The sequence below is a fragment of the Cryptomeria japonica genome, chromosome 5 (assembly GCF_030272615.1).
Source record: "Cryptomeria japonica chromosome 5, Sugi_1.0, whole genome shotgun sequence".
Classification (NCBI taxonomy): Eukaryota; Viridiplantae; Streptophyta; class Pinopsida; order Cupressales; family Cupressaceae; genus Cryptomeria; species Cryptomeria japonica.
This window is the reverse complement of record NC_081409.1, coordinates 509,351,277-509,369,821: the sequence shown is the minus strand read 5'-3', so window position 1 is coordinate 509,369,821 and position 18,545 is coordinate 509,351,277. Positions and strand designations below refer to the sequence as shown.

The 18,545-nt window shown below is 34.8% G+C and overlaps 1 protein-coding gene across 1 annotated transcript in view; it reads left to right on the top strand.

Annotated features, from left to right (window-relative positions):
- Positions 1–296: 296 nt before the first annotated feature.
- Positions 297–18,545, top strand: part of LOC131064874 (probable cyclic nucleotide-gated ion channel 20, chloroplastic) — a gene marked incomplete at its 3' end in the record, with an annotated part of 363,668 nt that continues 345,419 nt past the window's right edge. Inside the window, 2 exon segments of the mRNA XM_057999185.2 lie at positions 297–563; positions 16,760–17,295. Coding sequence (XP_057855168.1) covers positions 16,786–17,295 — 510 coding nt within the window.

The following is an 18,545-nucleotide window of genomic DNA, read 5'->3' as shown; positions in this document are numbered from 1 at the left end:
TTAACCTTGTAAATCCCTCTCCTCTTCATTCATTTTATGAAATATAAATATTGATATTGATAAAGGATAAATAGAAGGAAACATCCACGATACCAAATAATAATTTCACATTTCTTAAAAAATAAGTATATGGTTTAAGACATTTATTAAACTTTTCATTGTGAACCCTTATTCTATTAAATATTTGAAATATAACTATCCACAATATTTGAAATATAACTATCCACACAATCATAGATCTTCATTAATTTTATAAATTATAAATATTAACATTGATAAGAGATAGATAGAAAGAAGCATCCACTGTACCAAACAATCAATTGATGACAAGCCTCGAATTCTAACCTCTTTGTTATTGGTCGTGGAATTAATAGAGTTGACGAGGGGCATGCCAAGGCGAAGACTGTGTCATGGGCGGACCAAAGTCAAAGCCAAGAAATGAGGAGCTGAGCCTCGGCTTTCCAAGAAACGCCCGGCGCCAGAAAACTCAGTGCCTCATTTAGGTTTACTGCACTTCAATACCTGTTCTTCTCTCCCCTTGGAAACAAGATTTTCGCTCCAAGGTTAGTTCTACCTGTATTTTCATTTTTAGCTCTTCATTGCTTTTACAGCTCTATCTGTACTATTCATAATTGTATTTGTGTTAGTAGGTTGCAATTATCTACTGACTCCTTGCTTTTGAATTAAATTGAGCTTGTTCAGATGTTGTGAACTTAATTACGTCAGTGATTTACATAAAATCATGCTGCCATATGATGTGCTGATAGAAATTTAGAACCTGCAAATAAAATATATATTTTCTGGTTCAAAAGTAGGAGAAATATTGTGGGCAAATCTCCAATGACGTATATTTTAAAGTCAATTTCAATAGTTTTGTACAGAATTTCCCTCCTTTCTTGGTGTCTAGATTGTTGCCTTAAGCCAAGCCGGGAACAAGGAAGTGACTGAGGTTCCATTCTCTTTGAATGGGTTGTTCCACTCGGTAAATTGCCGGATTTGAATCAGAAATATTATTGTTGCAAAGGCTGATGTTTTTCTATTGATCATTTTGACTCAGACATAAGAACTCTTTTAAACGTGTGCTGTACCACTGAGCTGATGGCCCTCTAACAGTCTCAACTCGAGACAGTTCTTGGCACATAGTGACGATCTAGTTTTAAAAATGTTATACAAAATTAGCCAATTGAAAGAGAAACTAAATGAATCATAAAATTTTCTGTTATTTAGTAGGGATTTGCCAAGACAACAAAATTTATCGACTGATTTTTTTGCTATAATTTGTACTCAGTTGCAAACAAAGAGGTAGCAAGTTAGATCTATCAGATTTACACAGTCCATGATACTGATTGCAATTGGCTTAGGGATTCAACTGTTGCATCAACATTTCAGATCACACAAAGTTCTTACATGAGTGTGCCCCGAAATGTTGATGCAAAAGTTCTTACACAGTTGAATTTCAGAAGCCAATTGCAATCAGCTAGCAAGTTGTTCGTAATCCTTAGAAAGGCAAAATCGGGGTCCTTTAATTTTTACTGTAATCCTTTAAGAAAACTAATGTAATTTGCAGAATCTTTTGTAAAAACTGGAGTATTAAAGTTTCGCTCCAAATTTAGAATGAGAGCAGTTTTTAAAATAAACGATTGAAGAGCACAATCTTAAGCTATAATTTTTGTTGTGCAATATGAATTTTATGATATTTTTGTGTACTTCAAAAGTTATGTCGAAACACAGATTTAGCATTGTCACTTATGACTGTCTATTGTGTGTTGTAAATCCCCTTGCCTTATAACAATCATTTGATGCTTTCAGAATTACTATTGCCAGTGCAATCCATACTTTAACAGATCTTGAACATAATAAAGGCAGCATTTGAAGTTTATGAAAGCAGCGATCAAGCATAAGATTAGTTAAACAAAGGGACATAACTATTTAAAGAAGGTTCTCTCTTTTCAAAGAGATGCCTTTCTTCATATAAAGGCATTAAGATATAAAATGGAATGTGAAGTGTGGTGGAAATGTGTAGAGTAAAAAGATTTATCAGATATACACCAGCAGATCTGCATATGGAAATATATTTGAAGATCATTAAAGGCAGATTTCCAAGCATAACAGCATATTTGTGGCAGATTTGTGAAGGGGAGTGCATACAGATTTGAGAAGGAAAGTGTATGAAAGCAGTTTTATCATTGAAGAGCAAATTTGTGAGAAAAGATTATGTACAATCATATTTTATGAAGCCTTTGTCATCCATTGAAGAAGAAATATTTTGAGGAGAATACTTATTTAGAAGTTGGTGCTTCTCAAAAAGAAGAGATTGGTGTCTCTTGTCGAGTTCGTGCTCAGTTGTGGGGATTGGTGGCTCCAGTGGGTTAGTTCCTACAAATCATTCAATAGGGGATTGGTGTCTCTTGTGGGTTGGTGCGTACAAAATTTTGTAAAGAGAATTTTATATAAACAATATTTTGCCATGGTTTTCTCTAGAAAGGGTTTCCACGTAAATCTTGTGTTCTTGTGTTGCGTAATTGTTAGCTCTTGTGTGATTGATATTGTTATGGTTGTTAAGTTTTGAAAAAGTAAAGGATTGTTTTATAATGATTGATGCTTCACATGGTCATACCTTGGATGCTATCTTTTCATGCATTTTGAATTGTAACATTGGATGGTAGTATTGTTGTCCTTATTTTTGGATTTTCAAAAATGTGACAACCCCTACAAATTTTTGCCTAGAAAGTGTCATTTTTGTCTCCAAGGCACGTTTTACGAGGTACAAAACTCACATTTGATAGTGTTAAAATCTTGGGGGGTGTCTTTGCCATCATTGTCCAAGTTTTGGTGAGTTTTGGTCTTCCTTTTCCTAGCTTTTTGTGCAATTTCGGGTTTCAAAACAGTCATGGTAGGTTGAAGATTTTACTCTATGGCACACTTCCCAAGGCATAATTTTGCTTCGCCCTTGGACTGTCTTATTCCTCAGTCCATCCTCGAACCACGTTTCAAATTTTGTCGCATTCTGGTTTCGTTTGCTATGTCTTTCCTTCAATTTTGGGTTTTTTCTCCCTGACTGTAGGTGAAATTTTTTCCTTAAGTTGCAAATTTTATGTTTTTCCTTTGTTTTAGTGTTGTAGGGAATTTTTTAGTTAATTACAAGTGCACTTTATGAAAAATAGAACTTGTAACTTACTTTTTATTTCCCCCTTGTTGCTTTTTGTCTTTTAAGTCATTGTAGGAACATTTTGGGCATATTACAAGTGAACTTTAAATTATAAAGTTAAAATAAAACTTGTAATTCTTTTAAAAAGTTCCACTTAAGTGATTTTAAGTTATGGTAGGGGTTTTTCTCCTCCATTACAAGTTTTATAAAGTCACTTTTGTAATAGGGATTTTATTTCCCTATTGCAAGTTTTATTTTTAAGTTGTTTTTGTGACTTGTAAAATGAATTTTATTTTCCCTTTACAAGTATTTTGTTGAGCTGTTTAAAACTTGTAATGGGAGTTTTATTTCCCTATTACAAGTATTTTAAACTTGTTGTTCTTTCCCAAAAACCCGACCAACAATATTGGAGGATTGTGTTGAAGATTTCCAACAATTTTTGTGGAGAAATTCAAGGAGGAAGGTGTTTTGGATTCCTTGCTATTTTCATGCATTTTCCAACTCTCTTCACGCCATTTGGAAGACATTATCGCTGGTTTTATGGTGTTTTAACAGCAAAAATGTTTTTGAAAAATGCCATGATTTTCTTCTTCAAATGCCACGAATCTTGCCTTTCCTAAGTTGTTTTGGCTTCTTTCACCTAGGTGTGGGGTTTGGATGAAGATTTGACCAATTCTCATGTCATTTTGATAGTCATTTTTGCTGCAAATGGCATTTTCTTAAAAACGTGGCTATGGTTTGAATCTTCTTCTTTTGTCTATAAGAGATTCTTTCTCTTCATGATAGTTGTTAGTTTTGTTTTGCCCTTTCCTAAAATCCGTTTTGTGAGAGATTTTTTCCCTTTGTTCCAAGTTTGCAAAGCAATTTGCAAATTGCATTGTCTTTACCCATTTTCCCTCTTTACTTGCATTCGGGATTAAAAAACCCGATTGCATGTAAGATGAAAATAGTTGATCTTCCCCTTTGGTTGGAAAATCTTAACCATCTTTTGGTGAAACTCCAAGTTTCTAAATTGGAAAATATTCATCCTTTCAAAATCGGGTTTTTAGAACCGGATTACATGTTGAAAGTTCTTCCCATTTTCATAAAGATGATCTTCCCAAAATCTTTTCATTTTCACTCATATTCATTTCCATCATCCGTACATACCATTCCCACCATTTCATCCACTCATTTCACACCTTCATTCATTTTTCCCATTTAAAGTCTTCACTTGCAATCAGCCATCCAGAACCCGAAATTGGTCCAAAATGCACTCAAAAAACACTTGAAAATGAGTTTTAAAGGTCCAATTACAAGTGCAAACTTGTAGTTACCCATTGCACATATGAAGTTCCATGTTTGTTCTCCACAATTGCAAGGTAATGCTCTTGTTTTCCCCACACATGTAATGCAACTTCCAGAACCCGAAATTCACCTATGAACCCATTTTTGCATCAATTTATCCCTTCCCATGTCAGTCTTGTTTGCACACACGATCTACCAAATCAATGGATTAAGGCATGGGCCTTATTTTGCAAGAAGATTTCAAGATTGGAGGATGATACAAAGAAGAGATACAACAACAATTCATGGTTGAGAACATAGAATGCTTTCAAGACAAAGATGGTCATAACATGAAAAGAGGAAGGCAACCCTTTCCCTCCTGAAAATCCAGTACTACCCCAAGCAAGAAGAAAAGGTTGAAGTTCGTTGGACAAAGGACACAAAGATCATTAAGGATGCAAATTCTCATTCCGGTTCAAGATGTCTTCACTAATCCAGAATACTTCAAGTTCTAGCATCCTGAAGCAACATGAAGATCATCACAGACAAAGGATGATGCAGTTAGAGTCGTGTCTTGAGACACATGGAATAGTTTTAGTTTTGCATTTGTAATTTTGTTTTGACAAGTTACATGCTAAAAAATAACTTTGTAATTGCAAGTTAACTCATTACTTGCACTTTTGTAATTACATGTAAAACAACTACAAGTTGTGTTCAATTAGGACTGTAGTTGGAATAAGTCATATTTAGTTATTGAATAAGTCTTGGTGGTTGAGAGAATCTCTCAAGTTAGTTAGGATCCTCCCACCTTTTTCTCAAGGCTCCTCTCTTATAAATACTTGAGGGGGTCTATTACAATTGATATCTTTTAGAAAGCAAGCAAAAACTCTGCCAAATTTGCAGCAAAGAAGTCTTTGAGCTTTTATGTGTAAATTGAAGAATTGAAAGGAATAGAAGAAAATTGCTCAAGCTTTGAGTCTTTGTGCTACATTCTTGAGTTTGTGTTCTGTTGTGACCTTTTTCACACATCGCCCCATTGCAAATGGGGACCCTCTCTTTTCCTGCTTTCTAGGGTTTTGTTAGTGTCTTGTGGCCTTCCGCCTCAGTTTTGCCAAGCCTTGCTCAATTTTGAACGGTTAGAGTCCTAGAGATTGAAAGTCAGTTTTTGTAAGCCAAGTGATAACAGATTCTGGATACCGTCAAAGTGCCTAGAAAGGCCAAAGGACGAAGATCGCAATTGATTTGGATGAATTTGAACGACTTTCTATTTTTAGAAAGTTTGCTTTTTTGCTTTTTCCTATTTTTTAGGAAGTTTCGTTTTTGGCATTTTTAGCCCAATCCCCGGTATGGCTATTTTTAGAAAGTTTTCCCTATTTTTTAGGGATGTCTGCTTTTTGCTTTTTCGGAATGAGGACCTAGGGTTTGCATTGATACCACTGACCTGCTTTGACCGCGATCCAAAATTTTCAAGTTTTGACCCAAAAAGATAAGTTCCTATATTTTAGGGGATCATGGCACATTCAAAGGATAATCAGCTCAAAAAAACCATCTAAGTCTGAAATGTCATCCTGATCCTCAAATGTCCTGAAATTTGGCTGTCTGGAATGTCATCCTGATCTTGAAATTTGACTGTCTGGAAAACTGAAGAATCCTCCAAAAATTAGATTTTGCATTATAACTCCTGGAGGTCCGAAACCACTCTCAAACATCCTGACAATATATATGAAATATAACTTAAAGTATAAGAAAGAGAAAAGACATATTGAAATACCACTTATACTTAAATGTTATATTTCAGATATAGTCCGCCCTCTTGGTGGCCTTCCAAAAGTCTGCCCTGGCAAAGAGTCATAATGTCTATGAAACTTTGACCTATCCAAGCAAGATGATGGTGATCTCCCAAAAGTCCGCCATGAAGTTGGAGGCTTAAAAGTCCGCCCTCATGAGAAGTGAAGAAAGTCAGCCATGTTGGAGGGAATGCCAAAGTCCGCCATGCATGAGGAAGTAGTCAAAACTCCGCCTTGGAGAGGGAGCTCAAAACTCTGCCCTCCTTGATGTCTCATGAAAGTCCGCCTTGATACCTTCAAAAATCTGCCTTGGAGTGGTCTCAAAACTCCGCCCTCCTTGATACCTTCAAAAGTCCGCCTTGAAGAGAGAGCTCTAAAACTCCGCCTTGGTTGAGGTCTCTCCAAACTCCGCCCAAGGAAGTAGATACAATGTTGAAGACCTACATAAGTCCGCCATGTGGGAGTGCTTCCTAAACTCCGCCTTGGTAGAAGTCTTTCCAAATTCCGCCTTGGTAGTCATGACAAAAGTCCACCATGTTAAAAAGAGGCCAAGAAGAGGGAGCTTAAAACTCCGCCCAAGGAAGACCTTCAAAAGTCCGCCCTAGGAGATGCATCAAAAGTCCGCCCAAGGTGCTAATCATGGTGAAGACCTTAAACCCCGCCCTCCTTGATACCTTTCAAAGTCTGCCTTGGTGATGAGGCCATGAAGAGGGAGCACAAAACTCCGCCCTCCTTAGTGTCCTTCCAAAACTCTGCCATTTGGAGGGAGTATAAAACTCTGCCATGCCTTGAGAAGGTAGCCAAAAGTCTGCCAAGGTGATGCCTTCAAACTCCGCCCTATGGTGGAGATGTCATAGAAAGTCCGCCCTACCTAGTAAACACTTCCAAATGTGGTGTCAAAGAACCTAAAACCTCTGCCCTATGTAAGAGACATCAATGATGGCAACATGAAGATTGGAAGTCAGTAAATGGAGAGGTTAATATGATGCAATATGAAAGAGAATTGATAACAAAAATTTAGCTAAGTATGAAGTGATACTTGGTGCCAAGTAGAAGTCCGCCCTACACTTGGACATGCAAGATGTTTTCAAAGTGAGTGAAGTCCACCCAAGGAGAGAGCCTCCAAAAGTCCGCCCTATGAATGGGATGAATGAAGTTTAAGGCAAGCAAACAAACATGATGATAGAAGTCATAAAACTCCGCCCAAGCATCATGTTAGAAGATGAAAACTCCGCCCAAGCATCATGTTAGAAGATGAAAACTCTGCCCAAGCATGAAGTTGAGCCTCAAAACTCCGCCCTACTCTTGGAAGTCAAATAAAGTCAACAAGAATTTGAGTGATGTCATCAAATCTTCCAAAAAAATCGAACTTGTAATCAAATTAGAAAGTTGGAAAAAGAGATTTTCAAAGATCATCGAGTTGAAAAGTCAAAATTAAAATTGGAAAGAAGATATTTGCAAATCAAAAGGATTTTTCATACTGAGTTCCAGATTAGAAACTTTTTTGGAAGATACTATTTTATGAGCCTAGTTCGAATTAATAAACTAAAAACAATTTAGAAACTTGCACAAGTAAAGGATTTTCGAACTAAAGAAGATGACAAGACTTTCCCAAGATTTGAGTTAGATTTAGAAACATGAGCTGGATGCTTTTGCGTGTTTCTAATTAGGAATTCAACTTCATTACAAATGCATCATTTGTAACTTCATTCTTACACCAAGAAGTTCGAAATTCTTTAGCTAAGGAGAGCATAAAGAAGTGTTTGCAGATTGGAGTTCATTTGGAGAAAATTTTGATATTGCTTGCAGTTGGGTGAGCCTCTTGTCAAAGAATCCGCAGATTTTGGAGTATAACCAGCTAATAGGAGGCAGATCATTTGAATTTTCTGAGTTTTTCTAAAGATCTTTCTGTCTTCTTGTCTTTTTCTTCTCTCCCCATCGAAGGTGAAGTTGGTTAAGTACAGATTTATTACATTCTTTGAGTTTTCAAAATCCATTGGAGATGATTTTTGTGGACTTGTTCAAGTTTTTAGTGAGAATAATCATTTTTGTTGACTAAATGGAATGAAAGTTTTGAAGTTATAAAAGGTTGGAGAATTTACATGTGAAAATCCCATTCTCATGGCTAAGTATGAAAATGAAATAAAATCTCCAAACACTTAGCCGTTCGCAGCCTCGATTTTCTTTAATCCAAGATAGATTTCTAACTTATTTTCCTTTGGTTTTACAGGTCGCAGGAGGAAATAGAAGCGGGATCATCATAGAGATTGGAGCTGGAGTTTCAAGCCAAACGGAAGATTGAGGACAAGTTCACAAGCAAAGTTCATCCGAGCGTAGAGATAGCCAAAATTTGGCTAAGTATGAGAAATGTTTCACAAAGAAAATTCCAATTTCCTCAATTATGATGAAGGCATGGAGAAATTCTTCTCCAAATGTCAGGGTATCAAGAAGGAGGGCATGATCACAGCGAATGTTTGAACAACTTGATCTTATCATTTCATATTTGCGAGAAATTACCCACAGCTTTTTAACCCTCCTCTCGCGCAACATAAATTGGAGCCACAAAGAAGCAAGCATAGAGTCGTCAACAAGAAAATTATTCTAAGAAATTCAACAATTTTCTTTATGGGCCTGCCAATTATTCCTCCTGAACCAGGCAGAGAACCTCATCCAATACTTTAGCCAGACTTGGATTTCAGCGACGAACAAGAACACGTTATCACAGAATTGTACAACTTGGCGTGGGAAGTGAAAAGAAACGCTCCCAATTGGCATTGCATGTGTTTTATCCTTGATGAGGAACTAGAAATTGCTGCATGTATTGACACTGAGATAAGAAGAGAGCAAGAACTAGCTCCCGTACCTGCTCTTGCACCACCTCAGCAAGACTAGGAGTGACTCACGCTGCGGTGGCGCTTCGTCATCTTTCAACCAATCAGATTGCTCCATGTTAACGTGTCCAGGTTCAATGAACCTGACTTATCCAGAAGCTTCTAGAAGGGCACACTTCACAATGCAACAACCTTCTATTTTCATTGATGGTTCATATTTAGCAAGAAGGACAAGTGTCCCAAATGTAATTTTCTCATTGGTCGAGGGTAGTTAGTTTTGGTAAACCCTAATTAGGGTTTGTAGCTTTCAATTTGGGCCCTTGATCACTGTTGATCTCGGCCGTTCATTTATTTTTGAAAAACTATATAAGGCTACCTCCTCTCATTTGGAGAGTGTGAGGTTTTTGATGTATTGTTGCGTAAGGTCATTTCCAGATAATATATTGCATGTGCCCTTTCTCTTAAGGCTTTGTAATCACTATTGTTTGAATGATTTGCATGGTTTCAATTTCCTCAACACTTAGTTAAAGTTAATTTAGATTTGCTTTCATTGTTGTTAATTTGAATGAAGGATTTGATAAGTGTCAATCGATGGTGTATCTCCGCTCATACTTCTGGTGAATGGATGATTTCCATTTTACCGTGCAAAGTTAGTTTGAGCCCATCCTCTGTGCATCCCAACATCTTAATCATAAGCACAATCCATTGAAGATTGCACCGACTTTGTGTAGTTGTCCCTAGTGTGGCGAAGCAAAGTTTGGTTTCCCGAGAGAACCCAATTGATACTGTCTCCAGAGTTCATAGGATTAGATTAGCTTTCTCAAACCCTATCTCTTTTTTCCTTTTTGAAAGTCTAAATCCCGGAAAATCTAAAAAAAAAGAGAGCCTAAAATTGCTAAATCCGTCTAAGTCCAGCAGTTCAAAAGACATTTGTTAACGTAAGTCCCCCTTGAGATTTTCAGCATACACTACCCAAGAAGCTATTCCACTAAAGTCGCTTGTTCGAATATATAGACCTTGGAATCAGTAGTGATTTTTCAGGAGAGGATAGAATACCTTCGGGTATCCTATTCTAATGTTTGGTAGATGATAAAATAGACATCAACATGTTCCATATTTCTTTTTTTGCAAGTGTTTTTTTGAGACCTTAATCGAATCTGATTTGCAGTCTTTGAGCTGCTAGTATTGGAAATTAATTTACTTAAAGTAGAAGTTCTATTGAGAAAAGCTGTAAGACTTTGTGCTTGCACTTGTTCTTAAGAGAGTTTAGAAGTAGATTTTGTGAGAAATAGCTGTGAGTTTTTGAGCTCACACTTGTTCTTGCTGTCTTGTGTAGAAAGAAATAAGTTATTTTAGACTTTGTGCTGTTATAATTTGTTCTTGATAGCATTAGTATAGAAAAAGGTAGATAGGACTTCACATAATCAAGACTTTGAGCTTGATATTGCTGTCCTGTTCCGAAGGAAGTGACGGAAGTCTTTGAGCTTTCAGGAAACTTCATTTCCTTTCTCTCATTTCATTTCAAAAAGTTGTTACTGTTGTTTTATGTTAAATTGCTATCACTTTTCTGTGAAGATAAAAGGATATTGGCTTTCTTGTAAGAAGAAGAAAGATTGTTGTCCCATCCCATTTTATTTTTAAGTTGTAGATAGATAGGGGGAGCCTTCCCTTAATTAGGAGAGTTTTACTCGCACACTGTGGTTAAAACCACAATTTTGTATATATCCCCAAGTGTACAAAATTTTCAACCAACAAGTATCACCAATAAGAAGTTCTTGTTATTTGTTGATACTTATCCCATTGAATAAGTGGTTTATAGTAATCGCTCACCACTAGATAAGTGGAAGAAGCTTGCTTTTATAAATCAAATTTGTATAAGCTTTCCCACTAAAAAGTGGCAGTGGCATTGTAATTCCAATTGAATAAGTGGTTGTTTACTTCTTTTCCGTATTGCAAATGTATCCCATTGAATAAGTGGTGTTAGCGAGCTTGCAACTAATGCTTTTCCTTCAGTTGCTATTTTCAGTTTAATTGTAATCTTGAGCACTGTATGCTCTCACCTTGCCCACTTTGGGATTTGGGTGATCAAAAAGTGGGAAGGATTTTGCATTGCATCTTACTTTCAGTTAATAATTTCAAAAAAAATATCTAGGGTGGATATTACATAGGGTTGTATGTGGCTAAAGTAGAGTTGTCAATATGCAAGTCAGTGAGGGTTTTTTTCTTAAGCATGGCTGCCATGCAAGTAAGGAAGATCTTCAAACTAGATAGATTCCATTAAATTGATAGTTTCTGTACATTGTAGACATGCAATGGTGTTAAGATTTTGGTAGATCTTACATGGTATCATCTTCAAATTATTTGTGTTTTTTGGTGCAATGGTTGGATTTTGTGGCTAAGTCGCCAAAAATATTTGATGGATGGCAATGTGTATTTTGAGCTAGTGATGTAGTTCATCCACTTGTGAGTATATTTGTAGAGTTTTTGAACACACATTCCAAGAAATACAATCAAATGATGCAACAACAAATGAATGACTTGGTGTTCATTCACCACAACCTTCTCTTGAAGCTAAAGAAAGCTCAAGGTTAGAGTTCTAAAATACTTGTAATGCTTGGTTTGTCTAAACTCATATTGAAAGCTTAACTTAAATTGCTCTATGCTCATTGTTCATGATGTTAATGTGCATAAGTGATATGAAAATCATTTGCGTACCCTTAGGAGATTGCACCATCTTTGTGTAGTTGTTTCCTCATGGTGAAGCAAAATTTGTTTTGGTTTCACCAAGTCAGCAATCATTTCTTGCATTGTTAGGTCTTATATTAGATTTCCTACCTCTTCATCCCTTTTGATCTTTCTTTGTTTGAGTAGTTCACATTAGTTTCCAAGTTCTAGCTAAGCATAAGTCCCTTTGTGTTACCGGCAATATGACATCAATTCACTAAGTCTATCCATCATAAAGTCGATTGTTCGCATTGTAAACCTTGGGGTTGCTTTATTTGATCACAAAGTTTAGCATTTAAGGTTTCCTTATTCAAGAGAGGATATAACACTTAATATTTTATTTTCTGTTTGAGTTGTCATAAAAAACACATCAACAAACTCCTGGTTGAGTTAATTCACCATGATAGAGGGATGCTGTGTATTAACAACAGGGTATCCTGGAAACCCATCTCTTCTAAGCCCAAAGGCCTCATGGGACCATTTGGTCACCACCATGAGGTGGCATACCTAGAAGAGTACCCCATCATTGTCCCCCTCTTGTGACCCCTTATTTCCATTACCATGGCTGACTTTAATAATTAATCCGTATACATTAAGAATCCAGTATTATACATGTGTTCTACATATAATAATCGGACATAATCAACAACATGTCATTAATTAGTAATGAGCAGACATAATAATATTCACTATGCTATGTAAGTAGTCATAAACACAATATTCACTATGCCATATATAGAGAACTCATACCACACTATAGTATTGGATTGAACTGCTGTGTATTTCAATATCTTATGTAAAGCCAAATTTGATTCATTCCGTGATATAGGTCTGCTCCTAAATCTTCTCTTAATGCCTTATATATTTTATTCCCTCTTCTTGCCCTTCCTTTAAATGATTTCTCCTTTATACTTTATTTTTGGAAGAGTCACCACCTTTCATAGGAATTGAGGCAGCACCAATTTCCATAGGAATTGAGGCAGCACCAATTTCCATAACAATTGAGTCACCACTTTTGATTGCTGCATTTGAGAATAATATATTATTCTCCAAATTGATCTCCCTTCCATCTCTTCCTCAAATGAACCTTCTTCCTTTTATATCTTCCCATGTGAGGGAGAGGTCAGATTTCTTCATCATGCCTACTCTTTGGCAAGCGACACAACCTATCACAATATTCACCCTTTGAAATAGTATAACCCTTCATAATTCTTGCCCCTTGGAAGAGTCACTTCCTTATATACTTCCCATTCCTTTCTTCTTCCATTAATCCTTCCTTGATTCACATGCTTCATTCATTTCTTTCCTCCCCCTCCTTTTCCTCCTCCTCCCATTTCAAATGATCTCTTCTCCCTCTTATATCTCATGTTTGAGAGAGTCACAACTCTTCATTCCATGCCTTTTGACCATTCATTAACTTGATTACATTTTAATTATATTATATTTTTATTATTTTTTGTTTTAATTTATTATTATTTATTATTAAATCCTATTTCAAAATGGGGACATTACACAATCTCCTCCATAATAGAAGCAATATCAAAATCAAAACTCAACATACCAAATGAGCTCTCAATTCCCTTTTTTATAAGCCTTTGAGTGAACTTTCTAGTAACTCCCTTTTAAAATCACTTTATTAATTTATTAAGCCTTTTAACTCCAAAAAGTGATTTAATTTACTTTTTAAACATTTATGGCACTTAAAGTCACTTTTATGTGTCTCAATATTTAAAGTTAAAAATTTCTATTCTCTTTCCAATGAGCTATAATGAGATGCTCAATAAATTATTTTAATTAAAATAACAACCTTAGTGAAATTAATTAAATATAGCTCAATAATACACTCAATTAGCGACAATGGTCGAAAAGCATCGGAATTGAAATTTGACTGCATAGGAGTGATCTTGATGACGAAAGATGATAAATCGACTCAATTGGGTGACTTACTAAAAATAAATGCTCTTTCCAAGAATCTTGGAGCCCAAACTAGAAGCCGGAAATAACATCTGAAAGCATCATGACTCCTCTAAACCATCTAAGCTCACCAGTAACATCAAATTACCCCTGTGAATAAGCTGACACAAACCCAAAAAGTCAGCGACAATGGCACTGCTAGAGAACCTGAAAATGGGGACATAACATATAACATTAAACATTAATACTTAAAATAACAGTAAACATTAATACTTAAGTGTATATTTAAATACTTCAAGTTGCGGAAAGCACTGCCTAGACATCAGAAACCAAATTTGAGCATGCCAAGATGTAACTGAGGCAGTGAGATGAAGACTAGTGCCAACTCAGCCTTAAAAAATAGATGTGCTCTCCAAGAAGTTTGGAGGACATCCTAGGAGTCTGAAAGCACTTTCGAAAGTGTCATTGCAATCCATAACATCATTGGTTGGGAAGGAAAGGAACTGATTTCAGATCTCTGTCTAAGTTATATCACTCAGCTACATGGGCTGAACTGCTACAGCAGGTCTAATTTCAGCACATTCAGTTTTGGGTTCAAGGATATCAACTCGTGGAGTATGCAGCAGCTTTGTATGGCAGATTTTCTCAATATACGGGGAGTCACTAATGTCTTCTATATATGTAATTTCCAGCTGCAGTTCTAAGGATTTGTACAATTAAATTATTATCAGATTTGAAGCTTAAAGTTAAACCTTTGTATATGGCTGATGAAATTTCAATATATAAATCATTTTTAGACAGCAGTTTGTTCATTCATTTGAAAATATTATTGTCATACCCATACCCTAAGTCATAGGGTTCGCCGAATTTCCACCATGAAATTCGAAATTCGGTGAACTTCAAAACATTGCAAAAAATTAGTAGAAGTTCGTTTGAATATTCGTTCGGACAAAACGCGCTAACTTTTTATTAAAAATAAACATTTTTGAGTGTTTATTTTTTGTGTTTTTTCCCGCTCGTGTATCCCATGTGGGTCTACACTAAGTTCAAGGATTTTTTATAAAAAGATTTCCATTTGGGTATCTCACGTAATCGTGTGTGGCGACGGCATTGAGGGAGCTGTCGTGGGGAGATTTGCGGGTGAAATAAGGGACTCTGTTCGCTTAATTTTACAATCCTCGTGATCTCCAAGTCGAAGATAACTTAAAATCTCTCCTCCATCTCCAAAACTTGATTGCTACCATCCAAGAGTTGTTTTCGAAATTGTTGAGAAACGTAGCTTTTGTTCGATCCTATTGTCGTATTATATTTTGGAATTTGTTGTATTATGTTTTTAAATATTTTTAATATTATTTATTTATATTATATTTTATTTATTTATTTATTTATTTATAATATAATATCATATTATTCATTTTTATATATTAGTTATTATTTTACTAATATAATTATATAAATGAGCTTTTACTAATATATAAAAATGAGCTTACATATTAATATATTATAAAATATATTAAATTTATATATTTTATTATATATAATTTGTATTATAATATTCTTTAATATTTTTTAATATTATTTTCTATATAATATATTATTTATTTTAATAATGGATATATATGAATAATTATAAGAATAATCTATATAAATATAAAATCATAAAATTATATATTTATATTATATAAAATAATTATATAAATGTTTATATATAGAGAGAGAAAGAGAGACCCTTAGCCATAGCTGGGGAAAATAAAAAATACCAATACTGAGCTTAGTTATTTAGCAATGTTAAACTATTTTGATAATTTTGTGGTTATATTACTTATATTTAAAAAAAAATAAAATCTATATAAGGCGAATTTAATCATGATTTTTTTTTTCGAATTTTTTCCTCATGCCGAACTTCATCTGAATTTAATCGTTGCCGAACATGAACTTGAACTCGAACCTTGTGACATAGCCCATACCTACATGACCTTTCGAAGCACAACAAATAGTGCAATGAGCAATCTATTTTAGTGCATTTTGTTAAACAATTATCAAAACACAAAAAGAAAAATTAGCAAATTCCAAATAGTCTGATTAGAGATATTTCACTTAACCACTGTTGCGCTTTGATGTAAGTCTGCCAAATAAAAATTACCTTTTAAGAGTTGCATTGCCACTAGGAAAGCACAATTTAATGTTTTTTAGAGTAAAAGTAAGTATACAATCTTTATGTTCTCTGATGAAAAATATTTCCAAATTGTTTTTAGTTTCATTTAATCCAGAAATATGAGGATTAAATCTATAAAACAACTGATATGGTAGTCAGGACAATGGTGCACCCTCCACCATTACCTAAATATGTTTTAACCTATGTGTGCTGCAATCAGTTTTTTCAAATTATACAGACCATAGCAATACAACCCATCTAAAATTACATCTATTGTATAAGATGCCAGAAAAAATGTGTTCACAGAAAATACTAGTACAAGAGTGCTGTCTATCCATAAAGAGACTATTAGGTAGAAGAAAACACTCAAGGTGCTTAGAAGCAAAGTCTTCCCCAAGTCGACAGTTTGCATTAGTATATTATTTTTTCTCAACAAGGTACCTGAATATCTCTTTTATACAAAATTAACAATCAAAATAGAGATGATTCCCTGCAAGAATTTCCCCCATGATTTAAGTATTGATAATTTCATTAGGTATACTTCTTGTTGTTTCAATATGAGTAGTATTATAATGAACACTTATTGCAGATTTTGATTTTAGATGAAAGGAAAAACAGTGTGGATGTTTAGAGTTCTAAAGAAATTGCTTCTTAATCAGTGCAGAGAAAGATGATTATCTGTTGATAAGTCATTTTATGTCATATAGATCAATACTTTTATACATATAACTTAAGAAAATAAAAAATAGAACATTGTCTGATGCAAGGATTTATTAGATTAGATAAGATAACCAAAATGTCAGATTCTAGAATCATCAAATAGTGGAATGATTGCTAATAATTTGTGTTGACAAGTGAAGAGAGCGTATGGACAATTGATGTACTGTGAATGATCATTATCTCTTATCATATCATGTTTGCTTTATAATTTCAGGTGACTTCTTGGGTATCATTTTTAATATGGCAAGGGATAAAATAGATGAAGTGCCCATGTTATCAAATAGCCAGTCGCATGATTCTTCAGTGATAGATGTGGAACTGCAATCTTTTCCCATGAGTAGGAGTGCATCCATGTCCCTACCCACAATGAGGGGCATCAGACAGCAAAAAGAGGAAAACAAAATGATACCTTTTAGTGGTCCTATTAGGAGTGAAGGAAAAATACAAGCTTTTCTACCAATTAGTGGTCCTTTACCAATGGTTAGGGGATATGAAGGCAGAAGTATAAGCACAAGTTCTTCTTTGCGGACACTGAATAAAGTGGATGGAACAGATTTTGAGGGGGGCATTAGTTTAAGTGGAGGCAGACATGAAACAAGTGATAACCATGGAAAGAAGCATGAACACTTACTTAAATCTGGACCTTTAGGAAGGTGCAATGATCCATTCTGCACTACTTGTCCTTCATATTATGGCATCAATGAGAAAGATGCAAAAATGTCTCATTTGCGACCAGCGTTTGATTATAAGGTATTTTATCATCACCTTTTATTTTATTCTCATTCATTTTCTGTATGAAAAAATATTTACATGATTTTTCAGAAAATTATACTCACAATACCCATAGCAAACTTGGCGACAACAATGAAGTTTGAAAATGAGAAGTTTAATTCCTAAAATAAAAATTCTGCAATTTTTGAGAGGACTAAATTATGTGAAACAGTCAATGCAGGCTTGAAATTTCCATATTGAAGACAATTTGGTTTCAGACAAATGGAATATTCCATTTGACCAAGTTTAGTTACAATTTCACTCCAATAAACAGTCAAATTTAAGCATAAACAGGACAATAACTCTAATACATCAGCATTATCTATTTTGTGAACAGTCAAGTCAAATGCATTATGAGTTCTAGAATAAGTATGCATTTAAATAAAAAATATCCTACTAGATGTTATATTCAAAGTTCAAACACTGTTAGACATTTTGATTATGTCAAATACATAAATTTACCTTGTGTTTTGAATACAATTAAATTTGATTTGAACTTTGAACTGCTTGTCAAAAACTGAGAGTTTGTATTGAAAACAATATTAGATTTGCGTTAACTCTCCTATACAAGTTATCAGATTACAGGAAGTGTTCTTTGCATATAAATAGCAGTTTGAGATGATAATTCTAAACAGAAGTTCTACATATGCACTTTTATATGGCCAGGGCCATTTTAACAGCACAGGCTAGAGAAGAGTAAACAGCATTGCCGTAAATAAGTAATTAATCACTCTTAGTGGATCAGATATGATCCACTTGTTAGAGAATTAAATTTACCAAGATGATGGGGTTAGATCATGAAATCCAGAAAGCCACATGATTAGAGCATGGTAAATATATAGATATACAGAAAAGAACGTGGATAGCATATATACATAGGTACATAACAAACAAACTAAAATTTTTGAATCAGCAAAGTGAAAGAGACCTTGATGTTAAAGGTTGTCTCATTACTATGTGTCGTCCCCAAAATACAAGAAACAACACAGGAATTCTAAAAAGAAGAGAGGAATGTAAAGATTGATTGCTTCAAGGAAGAATGCACCTAGAAGACAGGGAAGCAACCAATGTTGAAGAGATAGCACATGACTTGTACTAGCTTGATCTGTCCCTAGCAGTCATGCAAAAGATAATGATTAAAAAGATAGATCACAGTTTAGCAAGTTGTGTTATGCTAGGTGATCATAGATTAGTAGCACCAACCTCACTCTAAAGGAAAGCAACTACTG